At 31.3% G+C, this 23,925-nt stretch overlaps 1 protein-coding gene across 2 annotated transcripts in view; it reads left to right on the forward strand.

The window, feature by feature from the left end:
• The window catches only part of Klhl1 (kelch like family member 1), a 377,975-nt gene that overhangs the window by 129,562 nt on the left and 224,488 nt on the right, over window positions 1-23,925 (forward strand). For both annotated transcript variants that reach the window (XM_027938066.3, XM_027938067.3), the window contains 2 exons: window positions 598-734; window positions 21,798-21,994. In XM_027938066.3, the coding sequence (XP_027793867.1) occupies window positions 598-734; window positions 21,798-21,994 (334 nt within the window). The remainder of the gene's footprint in view (window positions 1-597; window positions 735-21,797; window positions 21,995-23,925) is intronic.

The following is a 23,925-nucleotide window of genomic DNA, read 5'->3' on the forward strand; positions in this document are numbered from 1 at the left end:
CCATACTGATTATTGGGAAGAGCTTTAAAAACTTACTTTAGATACTTTGAAACTTCACTTATGAAAGAATCACACTCCATTAATATTTAAATAAAAAGAAAACTAAATGGAAAAGATTCCCTTATTAATTATAAAGACATAGAATCATAGTATTTAAAAAGTTTATTGCATTGGCACAACAGGTAGATGGCCAAAAAATATAATAGAAATCTCAGAAACAGTAAATATGTATTCAGGACTTGAATTTGTGATGGAGGTGGCACCTTAATATAATGGGGAAAATAGAGTGGTAAAAAGTTAATCAGTATGTAGAGAGAAATAAAACTTGATTTTTATCCAAAAGAATTAATGGCCTAAATGTGAAAGGAAAGACATATTTAGAACAATGGAAGAAAATATAGGAGAATGCTTTATGACCAAAAGGTGGGGCAATATTTCCCAAATCAGTTTTTAAAAGAACAACCCTGAGGCAATAAAAAATACATGAATTGATTTATTGATTGGAGATTGATTATGTGCTCTGCAATGCATTCTGATTGACACAGTGTTTTCATGCTTTATGATCATGGCTTAAATTAGATCCTGTGACTCTTTCAGGCTCGTTCTGAGTTCAGTCTCTGACTATTTTGCTGCCATGTTTACAAGTGATGTTTGTGAAGCCAAGCAAGAGGAGATCAAGATGGAAGGCATAGACCCCAATGCCCTCTGGGATCTTGTCCAATTTGCATATACAGGTAAGGGAAAACACTTGAAGCATCATATTGATGTTTTAACATTTTAGCTCATTTCCATTGAGTAAAGCTTTGAAAACATAAGAGAAAAGCTTTGCCTATATACTTTATTTTTTAGTTGAAGATTTTCTAGTGGTGTAAATTCAGACTAACTTTTCATTTGTTACTGAAATCAGAAATGTATATATGTATAGATATATGTTCCAATCTTCCACAAAGGATTTAAACAGGCTGATATAAATAGAGAAAAGAGTTGATGGAATGAACTTTTTATTTGTTCTAATTAGTAATACATCACAGTAGAATGTGTTTTGACACATCATACATAAATGGAGTATAACTTCTCCTTCTTCTGATTGTATATGATGTAGAATCACACCAGTCATGTAATCATATGTGCACGTAGGGTAATAATGTCTGATTCATTCTGCTATCCTTCCTCCCTTTATCCTCCTTCCCTGCCTTCACTCCCCCCTATCTAACCCAAAGTACCTCTACTCTTCCCTAGCCCTGCCCAGCTTATTGTGAATTGCCATCTGGATACTAGAGAAAACATTCAGCCTTTAGTTTTTTGGGGATTGGCTTATGTCACTTATGATTATAGTCTCCAGCTCCACCCATTTACAATTTACTGGTAAATACATCATTTCATTCTTATTTAAGGCTGAGTAATATTCATATATGTATATATATATATATATATAATATATCACATTTTCTTTATCCATTCATCTGTTTAAGGTCACTTAGGCTTGTTCCATAGTTTAGCTATTGTGAGTTGATCTGCTACAGTCATGTAGCTGTGCCACTGTAGTATGCTGTTTTTAAGTCCTTTGGGTATAAGACTAGGAGTGGGATAGCTGGGTCAAATGGTGGTTCCATTCCATGTTTTCTGAGGAATCTACATATTGCTTTCCATAATGTTTGCACCAATTTGCAGCCCCACCAATAATGTATTTTTTCTACATCCTCCCCAACATTTTTTGTTGCTTGTGTTCTTGATAATTGCCATGGATTGAACTTTTGAGAGGAGCAGGGAGCATAATTAATTGTTAGATAATAAGAATCTATTTCCATACTTGCTTAGAGTATTAGGGTGGGAAAGAGATTCTAAATGTCTTTCCCTTTGGAAATGATGGTTTCAAAGAGCATTTATACTTGTAGTATGTTATATTAATGTAAAAACTCTCAAAGAACATTTAATAAAGACACGACAAACTTAGTTGAAAGAGACAATAAAGATACTTAGATTTGAGAATATGAGTTTTTCAAATTTTATTCCCCTGATTGACTACATCAATGTATTTTGTTGGTTGCAACCTAATTATATTCCATGCATTCAAATAGTTTTGCCAATTTAATAAACATTTGTTGGATGATATTTAATGTAGAAGTATTAGCTGTATCTCAGGAGAACAACCTAATACATAAGTCATATCTTTGGTCTCCAGAAGCTCACAGTCCAAGTAAAGAGATAATTTAGATTAGGGGAAAATATGATATATTGCCAAATGTTGAGGAAGTTAGAAGGCATGAAACATGCTGTCTGGAACATTATCAAGACTTGGATTAGTTAAAAAAAAATCATAATAACTCTTCAAGTTTAATAAGAGATGGGGAGACATATCAAATATCATGAGAGAAGCAATGACAGTGTAAATTGATGATTTGTTTGTTTTTAGAATTGTCGTGTGTTCATTCTGCCTGAATTCTTGATCATCCTGTGAGATTAGAAAAGAAAGGCAGGATACAGTCTGATTATCAATATAGCAGGGCCCTTGATGGCATTGTGAAGATAAGATAAAGGAGCCAAATGTCTATGAAACTATCAGGAATCTGTCCTCATTGAGAATTTGGCTTATAATGGAAAGTACTTTCCTAACATTAATATAATTCTCAGTAAATGAAGACTCTTGGAACAGAGAAGATGCATAATTCTTTGAGTTCAGAATATCAAAGCACAAATGCCATGAAAGACTTAGTTGTCTTCTGGCCCCATAATTTTGAAATAATATTTTGACAAAGTAAAAAGTTGAAGAAGGCAAAGTTAAACAGGTAAGCAAGACATATTTCAAAGCTGTTGCAATAAGCAAGAGAAATAACAAATCAATCTCTGACTTACTCTGCTGAAACAAAGGGAGAGAGGATTTTTAAGTTCTAGATTCAAAGTAAGAACTCTGATAATTTATGTTTGCTTTAATTGATTATACGAAAGGAAAAGTAAACTTTCACATTTCTTTGTGATGGGGTTAATTTAAAAACTAACAGCAATATCTTCCTAAACTCCTTCAGCCATACAGAAACTGAAGAATTGATCTCCCCTGAGGTTTACATTATAAAGTGTGTGTGTGTGTATGTGTATATATGTATGTGTGTGTGTGTGTGTGTGTGTGTATATATATATATATATATCACTTTTAGTTCCTTGAGAAAAACATCATTGGGCTATAAAACAGACAAAAGGCTTTTTAACACATATCTCAAAGGAGTAGAGAAAAATTTATAATTCTAATTTTTCTAAAGTAAATGCTCTAAGAAAGGTCAAGGCCAAAAGTCAGGAAAAACTCTGTATAAGTTTAGGATAAATGAGGGGACTGTTAAGTCCTTCTCAATTTAATTTCAATTTTCTTACAACTTTGAAAAGTAGTATAAAAGAGTATTTGCTTCTGAATTAAGCTGATAGCAAACATTATCACATTAAATTTTCTTAGACCTGGAAGACTCATGAAGTTAACCTTTTATGGATCCTTCCAGCAAGTTAGGCACAGATCTAACACCCAGTCTCCATGCCCTGGCACTCTTACAATTCTTGTGTGTAAAACTAGGTCAAAAAACACTCAGCATCCTGCTACACAGGGTTGGAAGGTGTTTCAAAGCTTCCTGCTGAATGTAATGACCCAGATTTGGCTCTGCTTTTCAGAGGGCAAACAGGATATAAAGCTGCCTCTCAGCTGCCACTGCCACTTTGACCTTTGCTCCTGTATACATCTGTCTCTAGTGGTTAATAAATTTCTAATTGTGAGTTTGCAGAAATGTGATAGATAAGTTAATAATTTATGTGGTATTATAGGGAAAATTGTAGCTGTGAAAATGTATACCTTTTTTACATGTAATATAAAAATCATAACAATAGAAGAGATGAAGTGAGCAATTAGAAGAATAGAGGGTATCTGCATATGTCACTAGTTAGCAAACTAGCTAACTGATCTGGAAGACTTTGCTTTGAAGAGGGCAAAAAATAAGTGTATCTCAGAAAGGGAGAGGAAACAAAGTAAATGAGCCAGAAAGTGAGTAAAGAATCAGCTATTTGAGAAATTTTTCTTAATGTTTAAAGTTATTGAGATTTTGGAGGAACTAAGAAGGATCAACTTGGTCTAGAATGGATAATAGCTATAGAAGTAATGTGTCCAAAGAAGATGGCTCAGAGTGCTTTAAAATGATTTAAACAGATATTTTTTTTTCCCATAGAATCTAGCAAATATAAGATTTGAAAGGACAATTTGAAGCTAAGCTATTTCATTCACTTAGAAATTAAAGAAAAATGAATAAAGTAGCTTGAAATGAATTTTTGAATGATACAAGTTTCAGTGATTATAGAATTTAATAGTCTTTTATTTGGAGAAAGAAAGAGTAATCTTTAAAGACATTTTTATAATAAAAATTTGTGTATACTAAGACATGGGGAACACCCAAATTTTTTTAACTCTTTGATTTTCCTTGTTCAGCAAATGGCATGAAAAAAAGGAGTCAAGAAATTGGAAGGTTTTAGTAAGAAATAAAGAAAACATTTAGTACTTCAATTTTGGGGGATTGTACAATACCAAGGAGTGATTGTAGTGGTGTAATAACCCCAAAATATAACAACATTTTAAAGATAAATGAACAATAATTAAAATGTGAATATTTAGCAATATTTTAAATAAAAAATACTAAGTTCTTTGTTTTAGAGAAAATAAAAAAGTAAAATATTTTTGGATATATACAAAGTGATAATTCAATAATAAGGAAATGGTGAGTACTTATTGAGATATGAGAATTGCTTCTTTGTCTAATAATGGCACCATTCAATTTTTCATGTATTATTATAATTCAGAAATGGAAAAGAAGCAAATACTATATGCCCATTGTAGAAATAAATTTATATACAATTATGAGAGTCATAACACTTTTCTAGTTATTACTTAGCTGTACAAGTTATTTCAAATTTTTTCTTTTCAATGTTTTCCATTTGCTTTGATTTGCCATTTTCCAAAATCTGCTTGTGATCTTATCCATTTGTAGAGAGCAAATGCTCATATAAGCAACAATGTGTATTATTAGTAGGATTCTTCTACAGTCGATGTCTTTAATTTTAAGTTCAGAACTTATTTGTAATCCAGAGAATTTGCAATTATAACACGGTATATCAGTTTTTCTAAATTAAATACTAATCCTATTAAAAACTTTGAGTTCATATTGCAGGAGGGTCATACTATATACTAGAAGAATGTATAATAAAGTTGAAGTGAATAGAATGCAAATTAAAATGACATAAATCTTTAAGCTTAATTTAGCACATCACTGAATTATTCAAGCTGGGTATAGTGAAAAAGCTGTATTTTTCCTCAAAAGTGGTAAAATCAATATATTTGGATCTCAGTCTCAGTAGTACATTGTCCAAGGTAGTAAAAATAAAATTTTGAGCATTTTACAATACATAATAGAGCTTGTCTTCTGTAGTTGTCATCATTTATAAAGGAGACCCAGAATATTATTTACCTATAGTAGTGCCTTTCATTTGGTTTAATGAAGTCAAAGCTGTTCTGAGGTTATTTGTTTGGAGATCCTTAAAAGCATAGAGTCAGAAAAGAAAAGAATAATTAGGCCTCACAGTTTTGCATCTTTCTACTTTCATCACCTATGAAGTTGGAGATGTATAGATGTATTCTATTTTGAACATCAGGCATTTTACAGATAAATACTTATCTGTACTAGAAATGTGCGAAGCTAGAACCACCAAAAGTATTTTTAGAGTAACATATTGTATATTGTTAATTTGCATTGATAAAATCTTGTTGAGGCAAATCAGAATTTTTTATCTGTTTTTAATTATTAGGAGGACACATATTTGTTTTTCAGAACTCTATAAAATTCTTCATAGACCCCAGTGAGAAGAAAATGAGCATATTACAATGAATGGCAGAACAAAAATTAAGTGGTATTTTCTCTACCATATTGCTTCCCTTTGATAGAGTGTTGGATACACAGGAGTTTACTGAATGTCATGTTTATCTTGCTCTCAAAATAGTTTTAGGTAGCTTGAGTTGGCTGCTGTATTGCTACACAGTGGCTCATCCTAGGTTTGGTTTATCATTCCTCCCAATCTAATGTTTGTTTTGTTCAGACAGCAATGGTGCTCTATAATTTGAACACATTAATGTGTGTAATGGTCTTTGTCCTGCGAACAAGTTCTACTATATCACTACAATGTGCTATTCACTATATTGGGTTCTAGAAAGCAATATGCTGAATTACATGCATATATAAATTTTAATGAACTTTCAAATTTAACACTTAAAATAACTCTTGTTTTCTTTTGATATAAACATTCTTTTTGATATACAAAGCTTAGTTTTCTTCTCTAGAAAATGAACCAGAAGAGGGCTACTCTTCTGATTTTAAATGTATATGCATACACCCATATTTGAATTGCAAGCCAAGCCAAAAATCTATGATCATGTTGTATAAAGAGAAGGAGAAGTATATTTGAAAAGATGCACTTTTCCACTATGTAGAAAGTTGCTGATAGAAATTTCTTCCTGGTTTATAGTTTATTTAATTTCTCCTATCCTGACATTCTTGGAAATATACTGTGTTCATTGATGGGTAAGGAATTAAGAGTTCTAACAAATGTGGGAGATGGAAATGCAAGGTTACTATCAAAGTGTCAGGTCCTGTAGAGAACTGATAAGGATACTGTTTAAATAAAGGAAGCTGTCCATCTAGTTGTGGTATTAAAAAGAGGACTAGAAAATTAAACTGCCAAACAGCAAATCTTTAATCACACTGAAGAGTTAACTTATTTGTGAAAAAAAGGCTTGTATGCCACTGAAGTTAATTGAAGTCTTGGTACAATGCAAAGGAATTTTAAGATAGCTTCTGCTAACTGCTAGCCATTTGAATGAAATAAATAGTCACACATAGGCACTGAGATGTTTTATGTTCTTATTTAATATTAGAAAATATATATCAATATATTCAGCCTGGACTTTACCATCTAAACTCCCTTCAGAGTTTTTTATTGTAATTAAAAGTAAATTATTGTTTCATTTTTATTACTAGTTTAATTCAAGTGGCATGAATTATGCAAATACATTAGCAGAATATTAGTTTTAAACTTGGAGTTTTTACAAGATAGACAATTTTGTCTTCAATATAAGAAATTGAGCCTTCAAAGACTGGTTTGATGTATAATTATTATCCACTATTTTAAAACATTTAAGTATTTTCACAGGATATTGAAATAACCTGTATATTTATTAAGAAAGAATAGAAAAATAAAAATGAGTTGTATATTTCCATCGTTTTCCTGCCTTTCCATTATTTTAGCAAATCACCTTGTTTGGTTTTGTTGTTTGTATATGTGCACACATGTAAAATTGAATGTTGATAAAACTAGTGTGAGTAAAATTATTATATCAAAATAAATAATAAAGTATATTTATTTTGTGGATATTATCTACATTTTTGTTGTTGTTATTGAGCAGTTTATATTGTGGGATTTAACAGGACTGTAAAAAAGCTATGTGTATCTTGTTATTTGCAAGCAACTGAAGGAAGATTATGTATTTAACACAAAATAACTCATTCATATTTGATTTTTGAACTTCTAAGGAAAAATCTCTTAACATTTATTTCATAACCAATCTTGCTTTCTTAAAAAAGTTTTGATTTTACTTTATTGATGATCTCAGTCTTATAACTGCTTAAATGTTCTATGGCTTTGCATGCTAGAAGGTAAAAGTGAAAGAAGATGCCATGCTGTCATCTGTTCATTTTGCATTCTGTGTATTCTTCTGTATTAATCATATGCTTCACTATGTGTTCTCAGGATTATTTCACATTCATTCTAATTCCAAAGTGTCTATATACGTTATCATGTTGTACATCAGATACAGTATAGTATGTAGAATGTAAAATCATTTATCTTGCTTTACTTTGGCCTTCAACCATATTGTTATATAAACACAATTCGCTTTGAGAGCTCCATATGCATTCAGATTGTTAGAGATTTACTCTTTCTGACATGTACCTATTTCTTGCTTCACATTAGGTATTTTGAATATCCCTTGGGCACCTATATTTTACTGTTAGGAGTCTTCATCCAATTATCTCTCAAATTTAACATATGATGATAGCTGAAACCTAAGAAGGTAACATATGAAGCAGCATATTTTGGGAACCAAAATACTGTAAAAAGGAAATTTATTTGATAAACTAACAACCAAAGTGTCTGTCAACACAGAAGCCCCAGAAAAGAGACAGAGTGGGTAGAGTGGCCATATTGGCAAGTAAGATAGTAGAGATCTAATGATCCCAACACAGTGTCAGAAAATAAATGCCCAAACCTGCCAGATTTTTCTTTCTACGACACAAATACACAAGTTAGTGCATAAAATATTTAAGCATGTCAAGATGGAAGTGCTTCACAGATAACTTTAATTCAACCTTGTTCCTTGGGATCATGGCCTACTTACTGTTGCTAAAGTTTGCCAGTAGAAATTGTATTCTCTTAGACTTATCCCTTTCTGTCTCACTTTTCTTTTCCCCATTAAAGTAAAGTATCAAAGACTAGTAATGTTTTAATAGCCATTTGAATAAGTCTCCAGATTACAATTTTGGTATTATTTTCATTCTTTTTATTGATTTTTTTTTTTAAATAATGACAGTGGAATACATTGCAATTCTTATTACACATATACAGCATAATTTTTCATATCTCTGTATATAAAGTATGTTGACATCAATTAGTGTCTTCATGCACGTACTTTGCATAATGATGTCTATCACATTCTGCCATCCTTGCTAATTCCAAGCCCTCTCCCTTTCCCTCTCACCCCTCTGCCATACCTAGAATTCATCTATTCCTTTCATGCTCCCCCTCCCTACCCCACTATGAGTTAGATTCCTGACATCAGAGAAAATATTCAGCATTTGTTTTTTTCGGGATTGGCTAACTTCACTTAGCATTATCTTCTCCAACCCCATCCATTTACCTGCAAATGCCATGATTTTATTCTCTCTTATTGCTGAGTAAAATTCCATTGTGTATATATGCCACATTTTTTGATCCATTCATCCACTGAAGAACATCTAGGTTGGTTCCACAGTTTAGCTATTGTGAATTGTGCTTCTATAAACATTGATGTGGCTGTGTCCCTGTAGTACGCTGTTTTTAAGTTTTGGGGGTATAGACTGAGGAGAGAGATAGCTGGGTCAAATGGTGGTTCCATTCCCAGATTTCCAAGAAATCTCCATACTGCTTTCCAAATTGGCTGCACCAATTTGCAGTCCCACCAGCAATGTATGAGTGTACCTTTTCCCCAACATCTTCGCCAATATGTATTGTTGTTTTTCTTCATAATAGTTGCCATTCTGACTGGAGTGAAATTATATCTTAGAGTAGTTTTAATTAGTATTTCTCTGATTGCTAGAGATGATGACCTTTTTTTTCATATATTTGTTGATTGATTAAATATCCTCTTCTGAGAATTGTCTGTTCAGGTCCTTGGCCAATTTGTTGATCAGGTTAATTGTTTTTTTGGTGCTTAGCTTTTTGTGTTCTTTATATACCCTAGAGATTAATGTGCAATCTGATGTGTGAGGGGTAAAAATTTGCTCCCAAGATGTAGGCTCTCTGTTCACCTCATAGATTGTTTCTTTTGCTGAGAAGAAAATTTTTAGTTGGATTCCATCCCATTTATTGATTTTTGGTTTTAATTCTTGTGCTATAGGAGTCTTATTAAGGAAGTTGGGGCCTAATCCCACATGATGAAGATTAGGGCCTACTTTTTCTTCTGTTAGACACAGAGTGTCTGGTTCAATTCCTAGCTCTTTGATTCACTTTGAGTTGAGTTTTGTGCATGGTGAGAGATAGGGGTTTAATTTTATTTTGTTGCATATAGATTTCCAGTTTTCCCATCACCATTTGTTGAAGATGCTATCTTTTTTCCAATGCATGTTTTTGGCACCTTTGTGTAATATAAAATAATTGTAATTTTGTGGGTTAGTCTCTGTGTCCTCTGTTCTATACCATTGGTTTACTAGTTTTTTTTGGTGTCAATACCATGCTGTTTTTGTTACTGTTACTCTGTAGTATAGTTCAATGTCTGGTATAGTGATGCCATCTGCTTCACTCTTCCTGCTTAGGTTGCTTTAGCTTTTCTGGGTCTCTTATTTTTCCAGATGAAAATCATGATTGCTTTTTCTATTTTTATAAGGAATGCCATTGGGATTTTGACTGGAATTGCATTAAATTTGTACAGTGCTTTTGGCAGTATGGTCATTTTGATAATATTAATTACCACAAACAAATCAAGATACCACATCATTAGAATTACTGGCAGCCACAGCAGAAAAATGACAGAGAAAAAGTTCAGGATATACATGGTTAAAATGTTCTATGAACTCAAGGAAGATATAAGAGAGCAAATACAAGCAGTGAAAAATCACTGTGACAAGGAGCTCCATAAACAAATAGAAGAAGCAAAAAGATCACCTCAACAGGGAAATAGAGGTTCTAAAACAAACAAACAAACAAACAGAAATCCTTGAAATTAAAGAAACAATAAACCAAATTAAAAGCTTAAATGAAAGCATCAGCAACAGAGTAGACCACTTGGAAGATAGGACACCAGACAATGAAGATAAAATATATAATTTTGAAAAGAACATAGTCCACACAGTGATAATGGTAAGAAACCACAAGCAGAACATTCAAGAAATATGGGATAGCATAAAAAGACCAAATTTAAGAGTTATTATGATAGAGGAAGGCGTAGAGGTCCAAACCAAAGGAATGAACAATCTATTCAATGAAATAATATCTTCATTCTTAAGTATCTAACATAGCAGAATTTTAGAATATCTCTGAAAGTCAAATCAAAAGGACCTAGAAATTATATTACAAAATAAAAGTAAATAGTTTGCTCATCACAAACACATGCTTTATCCTCTTAGAGTCTGAGAGGAATGTTTTAGGATTTAAAATAATCAAAGTATTCCGAGATATTTTGAATATTTCTAGGACACCATGTGATGTACTTCACACGTCTTCACTATTATGCCAAAAGTGGATGCAATAATGAGTCACAAAACTATTGCTTCTATTGAAATGATTCAAATTCAAATCATCCTGTCCATATACAAAAGGAAATAATAATTCCATGAATTGAACAAAAGAATATTTAAATCTGAGAATCAAACACAGTTAGGTACAAAGTAAGATTACTTTAAAGTAAATTACATTTTTATACTGACCTTAAGGAGTATATATTCTGCACAAAATTGGTTAATGTAATGGCCAAATAAACATATCTATGCTAGATCTGGTGGACAAATTGACACCTTACATTACTTAAATTAGAGGCCTTACAACTTCTATAACCATGAGCTAATTCCTTTTACTTACAAACAAAATTTCTTTGAGCATTGCATGACAAGCCATTTTATGTTAAACTCTGTAGAAAGTACTAAGAGTAGAAAAATATTTATGCATTTGACTAAGTCTACAGTTATAATATATAACATACTAAAGATGAGGGTATAGTTTATTGCTAAGAGTCAAGGAAGTTTACCACCAGTGAATGGATGTGGGTCATGGTGATGTTTGAATGAAATCAATAGTTTTGTTCAAAAACCAATTTTCTATTTTCTTCAAAGGATAGATATATAAGGAATACACATATAACACCATTTTAAGTAAATTAGAACTTCTGAATTTGTTTCTGACCTTATTCCCAGTGGATTTTCAAAGGGACAGGGTTTGCAGGTAAAAATGTAAAATGGTAGCTTTTCCTGTCAGAGCTACTTTTTTATTGATTCTTGTATAAGTTTCTTTGGCCTTTGGAACAGTGGGCCCTTACACTTTGAGATGTATTTAATACTGAAAAAAATATTAAATCGCCCTTTCTGGTGACTGGAAAACATGTAAGACATTATTTAGGTCAATGATGTCGGAACCGCCCTCTGACAAATGTTTGGGGAATGCACAAGACCAGCTGGTGCTTCCCTTATTTGAGCAAGAGAGTGAGTGTCACTACCCGGCCAGCCACCCAACCTGGCCAAGAATCACACCAAGTCGGGAGCTGAGTCAACCGAAGGTGCAGCAATCTCAACTTTATTTGTCAGGGACAAGGTTATATAGTGATAGGAGGGGGTAAGAAGAGATAGTAGCAAGAACCAATAAGAAGCAGTTACATCACTATCACTAAGGGGCCTAGGCAGATTTCAGGTTAAACCATTAGGCAAAAGGCTAAAGTCAAAAGCCTGCGCGAGCCAATCCAGCCAGGTCATGTAGATGGAAATGATCTGGAAGAATCCATGAGGCCACCTCAGCCAACACCCAATAATGGCCGCAGTCCCAAGGGAAGTGAAAGGTTCCAACAAATGAGATATGTAATTTATAGAATTTTATATATAGACCTTGAATTTTGTATCTTAAATCTAGTTTGCTGTAAGTTTTAGAAGGCAACCAGGATTTTCTTGTTGAGGAGAGGGAGAAAAGACCAGAGTTCTAATAATGTAGCAAATGCTGACGATAAGGAATAATTTATATTTGTAAAAGTCTCAGTAAAAATTGATTGCAATAAAAATCTATGTTTTTGGCGACTGTTAAAAATATATGTAAGCCTAAGAAAGATTATCAAGTGATGTAAACCTCTGAACTTTCCTTACTCTTTTGAAACACTTTTTCTGAAAATCCAATGAATTTGTTGGTACTATATAAATATATTACTGAATAAGTAAATAAATGATGTAGGATAGAAAAATTTCCCTTGTAAAATAATTTCAAATCATTCTCTGTTTATTTTACCCTCAGAAGACAGATACAACTTCTTACTCCTTAGGCATGAGCTGTGCATAGATTTTCTTTCAGACAGCACAGAAGGTAAAGGCTGGAAAGAGCAGTATTAGTGGAGACGAATGACAGACACTACATTGCCTAGTGATCAAAATAAATATCAACAGCAAAACATCATGTTGGTAGTGTTTTCTTGATAGGATGTAATGAGAGCAAAAATTCATAATCACAGTCTAATTATAATCAGAGAACTCTCAATGGAAGAACATTCTACAAAATAATGAACCAATACACTTCCAAATCATCAGTCATTAAGTCTGATATAACTGTCATAGTCAAGAGATGTCAAAGAAAACATGAATAAAGGATTTGAGGTATCCTGAATGGTAACCTACCACAGGGGAAAAAAAAGACATTAATTTGAAAAAAAAATGTGAGGAAATGTGGGTAAGGACTTAACTAATAATGTAACAGTATTTGTTCATTAATAAAATATATGTTCCATGCTAATGTAAGATATTAATTATAAAGGAGACCGGGTTTATGTTAGGTGAAAAAAATCTGTGTAATTACTTTGAAATTTTCTTTGAAATCTACAAGTATTCTAAATTGAAGATATACTTTTAAAATCCCTCTGTGTTTCTTAAAATACCAATTTTGAAGGTTTAGTTTCATGAAAATCAATGAGATTACTTTTTTCTTGCTATTGATAGTAAGGGAGGGAGGAAGACAGATAGATAGCATTTAATTTATTTTGTGAATTTTATAGGCAATTTTTGCAGTTGTTTGGTAAAATACACATTTTAAATATAATACCTTTGGTAATATACATCTTTCAATATAACTGATTTTTAACCATATATATGTATGTATTTAATTTATAATATCATAAATTGTTACTAGAGGGTCATTTACATAATAAATACTAGAACAGTGAAAGTCATATACTTATATAAATATCCACTCTTTCCTTCTCATTCTGTTTTACACAGCTTCATTTCAATATAGTATACATTTAAATGCATTGTCTTGTAGAAAATCAAGAGTTTAAGTCTATATCCATTTGGAATATTTAATAGCTTTACCATTTACTTAGGATAAGTGAAGATGACTGTAGCATTCCTTGGTGATAACTATCTGTAACCATTCCCTCTTTAATCCATTCTATTGAATCAGAGGATTATGACTAATTCTAACCAATCAAAACCAGACATTTGCATTTTCATCCTTGCCTCTCAACTTAGTTAGGTACAGTCACATTACACAATCTTTCCAGGGCAGCATGGACAAAAAAAAAAAAAAAAAAAAAAAAACTTCTGGGGAAATTTTAGTAAATATTTCTTTCATTGATAAAAGAGAAATAGATATTAAGGAATAGTTCCTTTTCTGATACATGTTTTCTTGTCTGAATCAGAAACCTGAAACTCTGGTGATCATGAGGGAAATTAAGAAGTTCCTTGAAAAGAAGGCTATTTCCTGATAAGTACTGACATTCTCAATTAATTAATTCTGAAGACAAATTTTTTTTGAAAATAATTTCTAAAAGTTTTCTGTTACTAAAGTCAGAGCCTTCTTAGGTTTCATCTAAGTATTAGGTATTTTTCAAGCTGATTTTCTGTGGTACCTGAGTGAAAACAGGTAGATTCACTCTCTTAATCTATTTGTGAATATTATGCCTTAAAAGTTAACTTTGAATGGAAGCATAGAATTACTCTTTTTTTTTCACTTTTTAGTTAACTTTTAAGTCAAATACTTGGCAGACTTGTGCCTTTTTACCATCAAAATCAGTCAGAGAAATGTCCAGGTTTTAGATGTAAAGAAATATATCATGCATGAAGTAGCTCAATTTGTGAGCATTCAAGCTCTAAACTCAATGATTATCCCATTTGTGCTTTCTGCTTTCACAGAGGTATCTTTCATTGGCTATATTCTAAGTTTAAAAAAATACAACATTTTTAACTCTTCAAGACAGACAATGGTTATAAGCCCCAAATTAACCACAGAAATCACCAATAAGTAATTTAAAACTTAAATATAAAAATTATTGTACATATGAGTATAGACAATAATGTTCAAAAAGCTAGAAAAAAATAACTTGAATGCTTTATAGGTTATTTATAATGAAATGATAAATATTTGGTGAGCTAGATATGTTTAACATAATTATTATACAAGATATATATATATATTATATATATATATATATATATATATATATATATATATATATAAATGTCATCAGTACTCCATATATATGTACACTTTTTATGTGTTTATCTTAAAAATTAATCTTGACAGTAAAAGTTAAACTGCAAAATGTGGTATGTAAAAATTTATAAAAAGTTCTTTTGTATGAAAAAATATGGGAAAGTGCTTTGCTAAAATTCTGTGTAAATTATTGTGAAGTTCAGTGCTAGTATAGTATTTGAATTTGGGCTGAGTAATTGTTTGATTTTGAAAATAAATATATTAAATATTCTACAGCTTATAACATTAAAAAATCATCCATTAATATTTTTGCAAGTATTGATCTACGAAGGTAAAGACACACATAGAAACATGCATATACTCAAATGCACATGTCATTTTGTATGTTAGTCTTACATTTGTACAAGTATTTAAGCAATATATTTACCTTGTATTTAAAATGGTATAGCATATGTCACTTGCCATGATTATAATTTATAGATATTACAAAATTAAGAAAAAATATAATGCATGACTCATAATTTCTCTAAATTTTAACATATTAGTATGTGTTTGAATTTAGACTCTCAGAAAACATTTATAGCTAAATATAAATTTAAATCATTCTATTGAGTGTATTTGTAAAATACATTTGAATATTCTTTTTTAAAATTTTATTGTTGAATAATTGATATGCAATAAGCCTCATATATAATATAAGGTGTATAGTTTGGTAAGTTTGACATATATATACTCATGAAATCATCAACATAATCTAAGTAGTGAATATACTATCGCTCCCCAAATTTTCTCATATCTTTTTGCATTTATCTTGTTGCTTTTTTTATTCTTACCTCACACATAGGCACTAATGAAATAACTAATTTCTGTCACAATAGATTTCTTTGGATTTTCAAGGATTTTAATTAGGTTAAATTATAGTCTCTGTACTCTTTATGAAGAGACTTTCTTTTGCTGGACATAATTATTTAGCATTCTGCATGATGAGCTATGATGTTGCATCCCTCAAAATTTCTTTCTGTTTTATGAAAGGAAAATGATATGCTGTGAAGTATACCATGGAATAGATAGGCACCAATTGCTTATCTAATAACCTGTCAATAAACATTTGGATTATTTCCAGCCATTGGTCATTATAAAAATCTATAGATAAAGAGTGTATATCCATACACTCTCTTCAGTTTTCATAAGCAAATAGCTAGGAGCAGAATGGCTGAGTCAGATGAGGTGAAAGTAGTTTCCAAAGTAGTTGTGCAATTTTACATTCCCAGTAGAGTTTCTCATAGAGACTTAGTATCTCTCATTGTGTTTTTAATGTGTATTCCCTAAAACAATAGTGACAGTCAGCAGCTTCCATTCATACACCCACTTTTGTGACAACATTGTTTAAATCATTTGCCCCATATTAAGTTTTCTCTAATCAAGTTTGAAAGTCCTTTGTATTTTCTGGCTCTAATGCTTTATCAGATATAAGATTTGTAAACATTTCTCCAGTCTGGTTCACCTTTTGTTTCTGTAGTAGTGTCTCTTGCAGTGATTTTTGTGAAGTCAGATTTGTCAATTTATCCTTTTGTGGGCTGTTTTGATAGTTAACCTAAAAAATCTTTAACTTCTCCTATTATTTAATTAAAGATCTATTGTCCAAAGTTTAACATTTAGATTCATCTTGAGTATATTTTACATGTTGTGAAGGTATAGACTGCAGTACATGTTTCTTCTGTATATGGATACTTTTTCAGAGTATCCGTTTTTCAAGTGAATTGCCTTGTGTCTTTTCATATGCGACTTGTCCATTTATTACTGAAAATTATCCTCTTGCTTTGACCTATATATTTAGGCATATTGTTCTAAACATGTTTAGACCAATACCAATCAAGTTTAAGTACTGTAGTTTTGTATTAAGTTTTAAAATCAGGTACTGTTGCTAGTGTCATTTTGCTATTTTTCAAAATTGTTTTGGCTATTCTAGGTTCATTATATTTCCATATGATTTATGGAATTGGTTTTATAATGTCCACAAAATATATCCTGAGATATGATTGTAATAAGTCTGTATTTATAAATATAGATTTTATAATTCTATATTTGAGTATGATTGTAATAAATCTATATTTAATTTTGGTGAATTAAATATTAACTATACTGATCTTCTAGTCTTCTACCACAACTCTTCTGATTAGAATAATATGTTGGGAGGTTACCAGGTTCAGTAGTTCGCTAGAATAACTATCAAGAATCTGCATACTAATGGCTATGATTAATTATGGAAGAAAACACATAGTCAGGAAAGGGCAAAGGCCCATGGAATGCAATCCAGAGGAAACCAGACACATATTTCCAAGGGCCCCATTCTAGTTGAGTCCTACAGGATACAGTGCATCCCCCCTTTAATGAGTTGTGACAAAGTGCCAACCAGGGAAGCCAATCAGAGACATAGTATGCAGAGTTTTATTAGTTGTGCATCATATAGACTGCTACTGTCTAGACATAACATTATTTCAGACTCTCAGAAGGAAACAGGTATTCAGCATAAACCACACTGTATGTACAAACAGTTTAGGCACAGTGAGCTTTTCATATCAATTAGTGGTGTGAATCCTCTTGAAATCTAAGATTTCAGATCCCAGTTAATCACATCTTATAGGCAGCTATTTTCAAGTACAGCAGTCCAGGCCCGCTGTGCTAGTTGTTCTGATCAAAATCTACTGAGACAAATTGTAAATAAAACTAAGGAAAGTCACCTCCTGTTCTTCTAAAATCATAGTTATATGTAATCTATAAAAGCTGTACCTTTTGTGTTTATCCCTTTCACCTGATTTTCTTGCTGCCTTATTGAACAATTTAGAAAAAAAAATCCTTCTGAAGGTCTTAAATCATGAAAATATATTAAGATACATATATAAAATTAAAAATTACTAGAATTAGGATCAATTACCTATAAATAGCAGATTTCAATGTGTCCACAATTTTAACTTATGTTTATAAATATTTCATAAATAAACTAAGATTTATATAAAAATAGGTTTTTACAACTTATAGAATACTGTTTTTGGTGCTCTATGTATTTTATAAAACTTTAAATATATATCAATAATTAGCACTGATGTAATTAGTCTTAATTCAAATTGGTATAAGTCTCTCATCTTTAGATAATGATTTTATTTGACAACATTATTGCATGATAGTGTTATTTATTCTGTGATAAACTCCTCAGAGAATTTTGTTGCTATAAGCAAACATCTCCCTCTGAATTGAACTACAGTTCTCAGTATTCTGCTACTTGATAATATCTGAATGCAAATTCATTGAAATCTTGGAGTTTTAAATAACAAGGTTAATTTTCTTACTGATAGAACATCCCTCATATAAAATAAATGAAGTTATTTAATTGAAAATTAATATATAATGAACAGTATCTTTGTTTTACATTACATGTAGTCCCTTTCAATTATTACCTTAATTCATCTGTTCGTTATTTTCTTCTTCATCAGTCCTTTCTACACTTAGAAGCCTGCTTTAGATTCCTTTGCTGTCTTACTCTTTCAATGAAACTCATAAATAAAATATAATCCTTTTTATCTGTTAAACATGTTAGGTTATGGGTGAAATGTCACTGTATGGAAGGAAAACTATTTCTCATCCAGCAGATTACTTATCAATTATAAAGAAAGATGTTTCTTTAAAATGAAGAAATATGGCAGATACGTACTCCTTTAGAAAAGGTGTTAAGCTTAGTGCCACCAACAATGGGAAACTCTGACATCATAGTCTCCTGAAGGGGCATTAAAAAAGTATAAGATCAGTGATATTCCTGTCAAAAATATTTCACCAAATTTCATCATGGAGATGGGGCTGGGGTTGTGACTAAGCAGTAGAGCGCTGGCCTAGCACATGTGAGGCCATGGGTTCAATCCTCAGCACCACATAAAAATAAATAAACAAAATATAGGTATTTAAAATTTTTTTTTAAATTCCATCATGGAGAAATTATTTGATAAGAACAAACTGAGGAATTCTACAAACAACTTTCTGCATTCTTCACCAAAATAAATACCATGCATGACAAAAAGACTGGGGAACTTTCTAAACTAAAAAAGGTGAAAGAACTTAAATATAAGGTATCCTTGACTAGATCATGAATTTAAAAAAATTAAAGACATACAGCATATTAGTTGAACATTTTGTGAAAATGTTGTTGCAGCAAATAATTTTACATCAGTTTCATATGAGATAATTACATTGCCACTAAACTGGAGAATATCCTTGTTTTTGGTAATACATGCAGAAACACCTAAGTTTGAAATATGATGGCTGAAATAAATTTTCAGATAATTTAACAAGTATAGTATCAATGTACACACACATATATACCTAAAACTTGGTGAAGGTAGATGAAGGGCATATGAGTATTTTTATATTATTCTTACAAATTAATGAAGGTGAAAAATATTCCAGAATAAAAACTTTGGTGTGAAAAACAAAACATTTTATTTATAAAACCAACTTGAATAATTCAAACTTCAGTATTTAGAAGACTTGGAAATGTGCATAGCACAGATCATTATTTTCTTAGAAAAACAACTAAAATTCTCACAGTTTTCCATATTAACTAAGATTCATACATATTTATATTTAGGTAATTATAACCAAAATTAAATATGGTAAAGTTATATGAAGACAGAAAGCAGAAAAACAAATGAATAATAAAGGAATATATTAAGTATATTTATTTTTAGTAACAAAAGTTTGTGTTGTATTAATTAATTAGAAATTCTATAAAGTGAATAATTCAAATGGAAGGTACTTCTAGAATTGAAGGTTAGATAAACTGTTAAGAAGTCAGGGATCAACAGCATTTGACATCCTGAGTCAAAATGAGCAAACCCAAGGAAGTATCTATGGATTTGAAGGTGGATATAAAATATTACACACATTGTGGCACAAGTAATTCTCATGGAGATCACTTCTAAAAATAAAAATAAATATTATTGCTGGGTGCAATGGCACATGCCTGTAATCTTAGTGGCTTGGGAGGCTGAGGCAGGAGGATCTTGAATTCAAATCCAACCTCAGCAAAAGCAAGATACTAAGCAACAGAGTGAGACACCGTCTCTAAATAAAAAAAAAAAAAAAAAATAGGGCTGGGAATGTGGCTTAGTGATTGAGTGCCCCTGAGTTCAATTCCTGGTACCAATAAATAAACAAACCAACAAACAAACTCTATTGCTGTTCTAAAAATGAGGGGTAAATAAAATGTTAGATATTACAAAGAATTAGTGAATGGAAGCTATGAAAAAAGTTACAGACATGGAGGAGAGAATGAGGTGTTCCAATTTATATTCCTTAGGAATATAAATTAAGAATCATTTAGATAAAAATGGGCAATAATTTTCCAGTACTAATGATAGCATATATCTTCATATTCAGCAATGCCAGTAATTTCTAAATAAGTTTAATGAAATAATTATACTCCTAAAAATATCTACCCATTACCATTGGTCTATAGTGTTCATTAATAGGGATCCAGAAAAATATTTTGATTTCTAAATAATGGTTTAATGAGGCAATTCACTGAAAAGCTTGATTCATTTAGCAAAAAAAAAAAAAATAGTAGTAATGACAGAAGGCAAAATAACTTATGGTATAAAAATGTTCACATAATTACAGGTTCTAGATAATTAAAATGAAAACTGCAACAAAGTAAATGAGGCTGCAGAAGTTAATATATATGTTTAAATACTAAGTATATTATTAAAATACAATTTGAGTATTATTAGCTCAATCTAGTGATTCCAGGTTTTGATTCAGGACTTTGGCTCTTTCTTGTATAATTTGCATCCACTTGGTTTTTATTATCACCTTTAATAGCTATTAGAGTGAAGGAGAGCATAGACTGTGAAGATATCTATCCTGAATGTGTTGGTTTGTTGGTAACAAACAGCCATCCTTTCTGCTCATGGTTCAGAACAAGAACTTATGTCCCCTATAAATCAAGGGAAATGTGGTCTGCTTCTGTTTTCAGGAAAAATTAGTGAAGATATTTCTAATAAAGAGCTACTACTAGTCTATGGCACAAAATAGAATAAACCATTTCTGAGACTATGACTTAACCCAAACCCATTCAAATATAGTTAGAAAATCTGAGAGTAAAACCAGAAAGACATTGCATTACTAATTGAAATCTAACCCCATATAGGTAAGCCAGAATGTTTCAAGGGTGAGTCCTAAACATCTCAAAAATAGCCCCATTTTCTGAAAGTTAGAAAAAAGAAAAAAAAAGGTAAAGACAGAAGAGGTAATGTATTGCGGATAATATAACTGACCAAAAGGAAAGAAATATTATAGACAATTAGAAACATCGATACAGTGAATTAAATACCATATTAGAAATCTGAAGCATATGTATATATAAAATTATGTACATATCTTGATTATCCTCATATTCAGACACAAATTGATGCATATTTCAGAAATGTAGTGAACCTCTGATCCCCTAAATTTGAAGAAACATAGCTTGAACCATATTTCTCTTTGTTCTTATTTTATAACTAAAGGAAGAACCATAATTGCTCTGACATGGGCACAGATATTGTAGGTAAAACTGCATTTATATTTACTGGATAATTTTGAACATTGCATGAAGAAGTACAAAGTACTTAAAATAATTACTCGCCTTTTCTGGTCATATTTATCTTGATTATCAATCTATCTCAGTCCTTCTAGTAGATTTGCTAATGTTTTGAGAAATAGAGCAATGCCTGTTAAACTCAAGAGTTTCATAATTCTCTTATGTTTAGGTTGCTTGGAATTGAAAGAAGACACCATTGAAAACCTTCTTGCTGCAGCATGCCTTCTTCAGCTTCCTCAAGTAGTGGAAGTGTGCTGCCACTTCCTCATGAAGCTTCTGCACCCATCTAACTGTTTAGGAATCCGAGCATTCGCAGATGCTCAAGGGTGCATCGAACTAATGAAAGTGGCCCACAGCTACACAATGGTAAGGATGTTAATATCTTAATAATAGAGACACTGTATAAACAAGGGTGAAAATAATTACTGTGGTGACATTGAACAACTTTTAAGTTTAAATGAGTTTTGTATGCTTAGCATTTTTTCATTATTTGTTACATGGGATATATTACCATAGTCATATCTCATAATCTCAACATAAAGATACACTATGTGATATACTTTATTATTGCTTTTATGGCTTTATTTACACTTTACAGGTAATGTAAGTATTAATACTATTTGGGATTTGAAAGTTGTGTAAACCAATTTTTCTTAATTGCCACATTATATGTATCTTTTTACACACAATTCCATAGTTGCTGACTTTTTTTTGGTGGTGGTGGGGTACCGGGGATTGAATTCAGGGGCACTGAGCCACATCCCCAGTCCTATTTTTGTATTTTTTTTAGGGACAGGGTCTCATTGAGTTGCTTAGCACCTTATCATTGCTGAGGCTGGCTTTGAACTCTTTTTTTAAAATATTTATTTCTTAGATATAGGTGGACACATTTTATATTTATGTGGTGCTGAGGATCGAACCCAGTGCCTCACGCATGCCAGATGAGCCCTTTTCCTCTGAGCCATAACCCCAGCCCCTGTTTTTGAACTCTTGATTGTCCTGCCTTAGCCTCCCAAACCACTGGGATTCCAGGCATGCGCCACTGTGCCTGGCTATAGCTGCTGATTTTTTAAAATGTTTTCTTCTGTATTATCTTTCAACCATTCCATGATAGCACATTATGTTTGCTACAGCTTTGTCTACATGATATGTGGAGAAAAATTTAAAGCTACACTGTATATTATATAGTGAATATTGAATTCCAGAACTCTTGGGAACTTCTGTACTAAATATTTAGTTTCATAAAATAATTTTTCTTTGTTTAAAAATTTGAATTTCAACACTGTTTTTATAATTCAAAAGTTTTAGTGAATATCACTCAGTAGAGTTTGTAAAATAAATTAAGCCTATTTCATAATTTTTCTTTGATTTTCTTCACACACAAGCATTTTTACCAGCATTATAGACATTCTAAAAGTAATTCAAATTGTATACTTTATATGTGTGAACATTATGGTATTTTTTGATAATTCTCATTCTTATATAGAGTAACCTGTTACAACAGTTTGATACCCATCTGATTTTATGTGTAGAAACAATTACTCTAAAAGCATTTAATGATTACTGTAAAAGCACTTAATATATTTTCTGACTTAGTGTAAACCTTATATAAATGCTAGCCAATTTTGAAAGTGTTATTTTTGCTAATATTATTAAATTTTGATCGTTATAAAATGAAAAAAAAACAATTGTAAAGTATTGTATAACTTTTCAACTCAAGGGAATAATTTATTGGAGATAGATCTCATTAAGCTTTAAGGTTTCTGTTTCTTTCACAACTCAGACTTTGATTTTCAAATTACTGGTGAGAGCTACATGAAAGTATTCTAAATAGAGTTTTAATATGATTTTCATTTTATTCTTTAATACTTTAAGCAGATTAGTACATTAGATGAAAATAGAGAAATTAAAAGGAGATTCATGAATTGTAATTCTGTTGTCAAATCCTTTTTCAGTAGTATTCCATGACTGGGCACAGTACTACTTTTGAAATTATATGAACCATAAAAAATCAGTGTAAACAAATACTTCATCAACTAAAATATCAAAGTCCATCTGCTGTCATTTAATTAGGCTCATTTCATTACAATTAGATGCTCCTGGCTTAGCTAAGCTGAAGAACAATATGCTTCCATAACCAGAGGGATGATGGTCCCTTCTGGTCCAGTTTGAAATTATTAATTTAGTAATAAAACTGTTTTTCTGGCAGCTGCTTGGATTGTTCTATAATTTCTCACTCAACAGCAGCAGTATTTTTTGGAGACTTTAAAAGATATATTCTATATGAAAATATATTT

This window comes from Marmota flaviventris, chromosome 4 (assembly GCF_047511675.1).
Source record: "Marmota flaviventris isolate mMarFla1 chromosome 4, mMarFla1.hap1, whole genome shotgun sequence".
Classification (NCBI taxonomy): domain Eukaryota; kingdom Metazoa; phylum Chordata; class Mammalia; order Rodentia; family Sciuridae; genus Marmota; species Marmota flaviventris.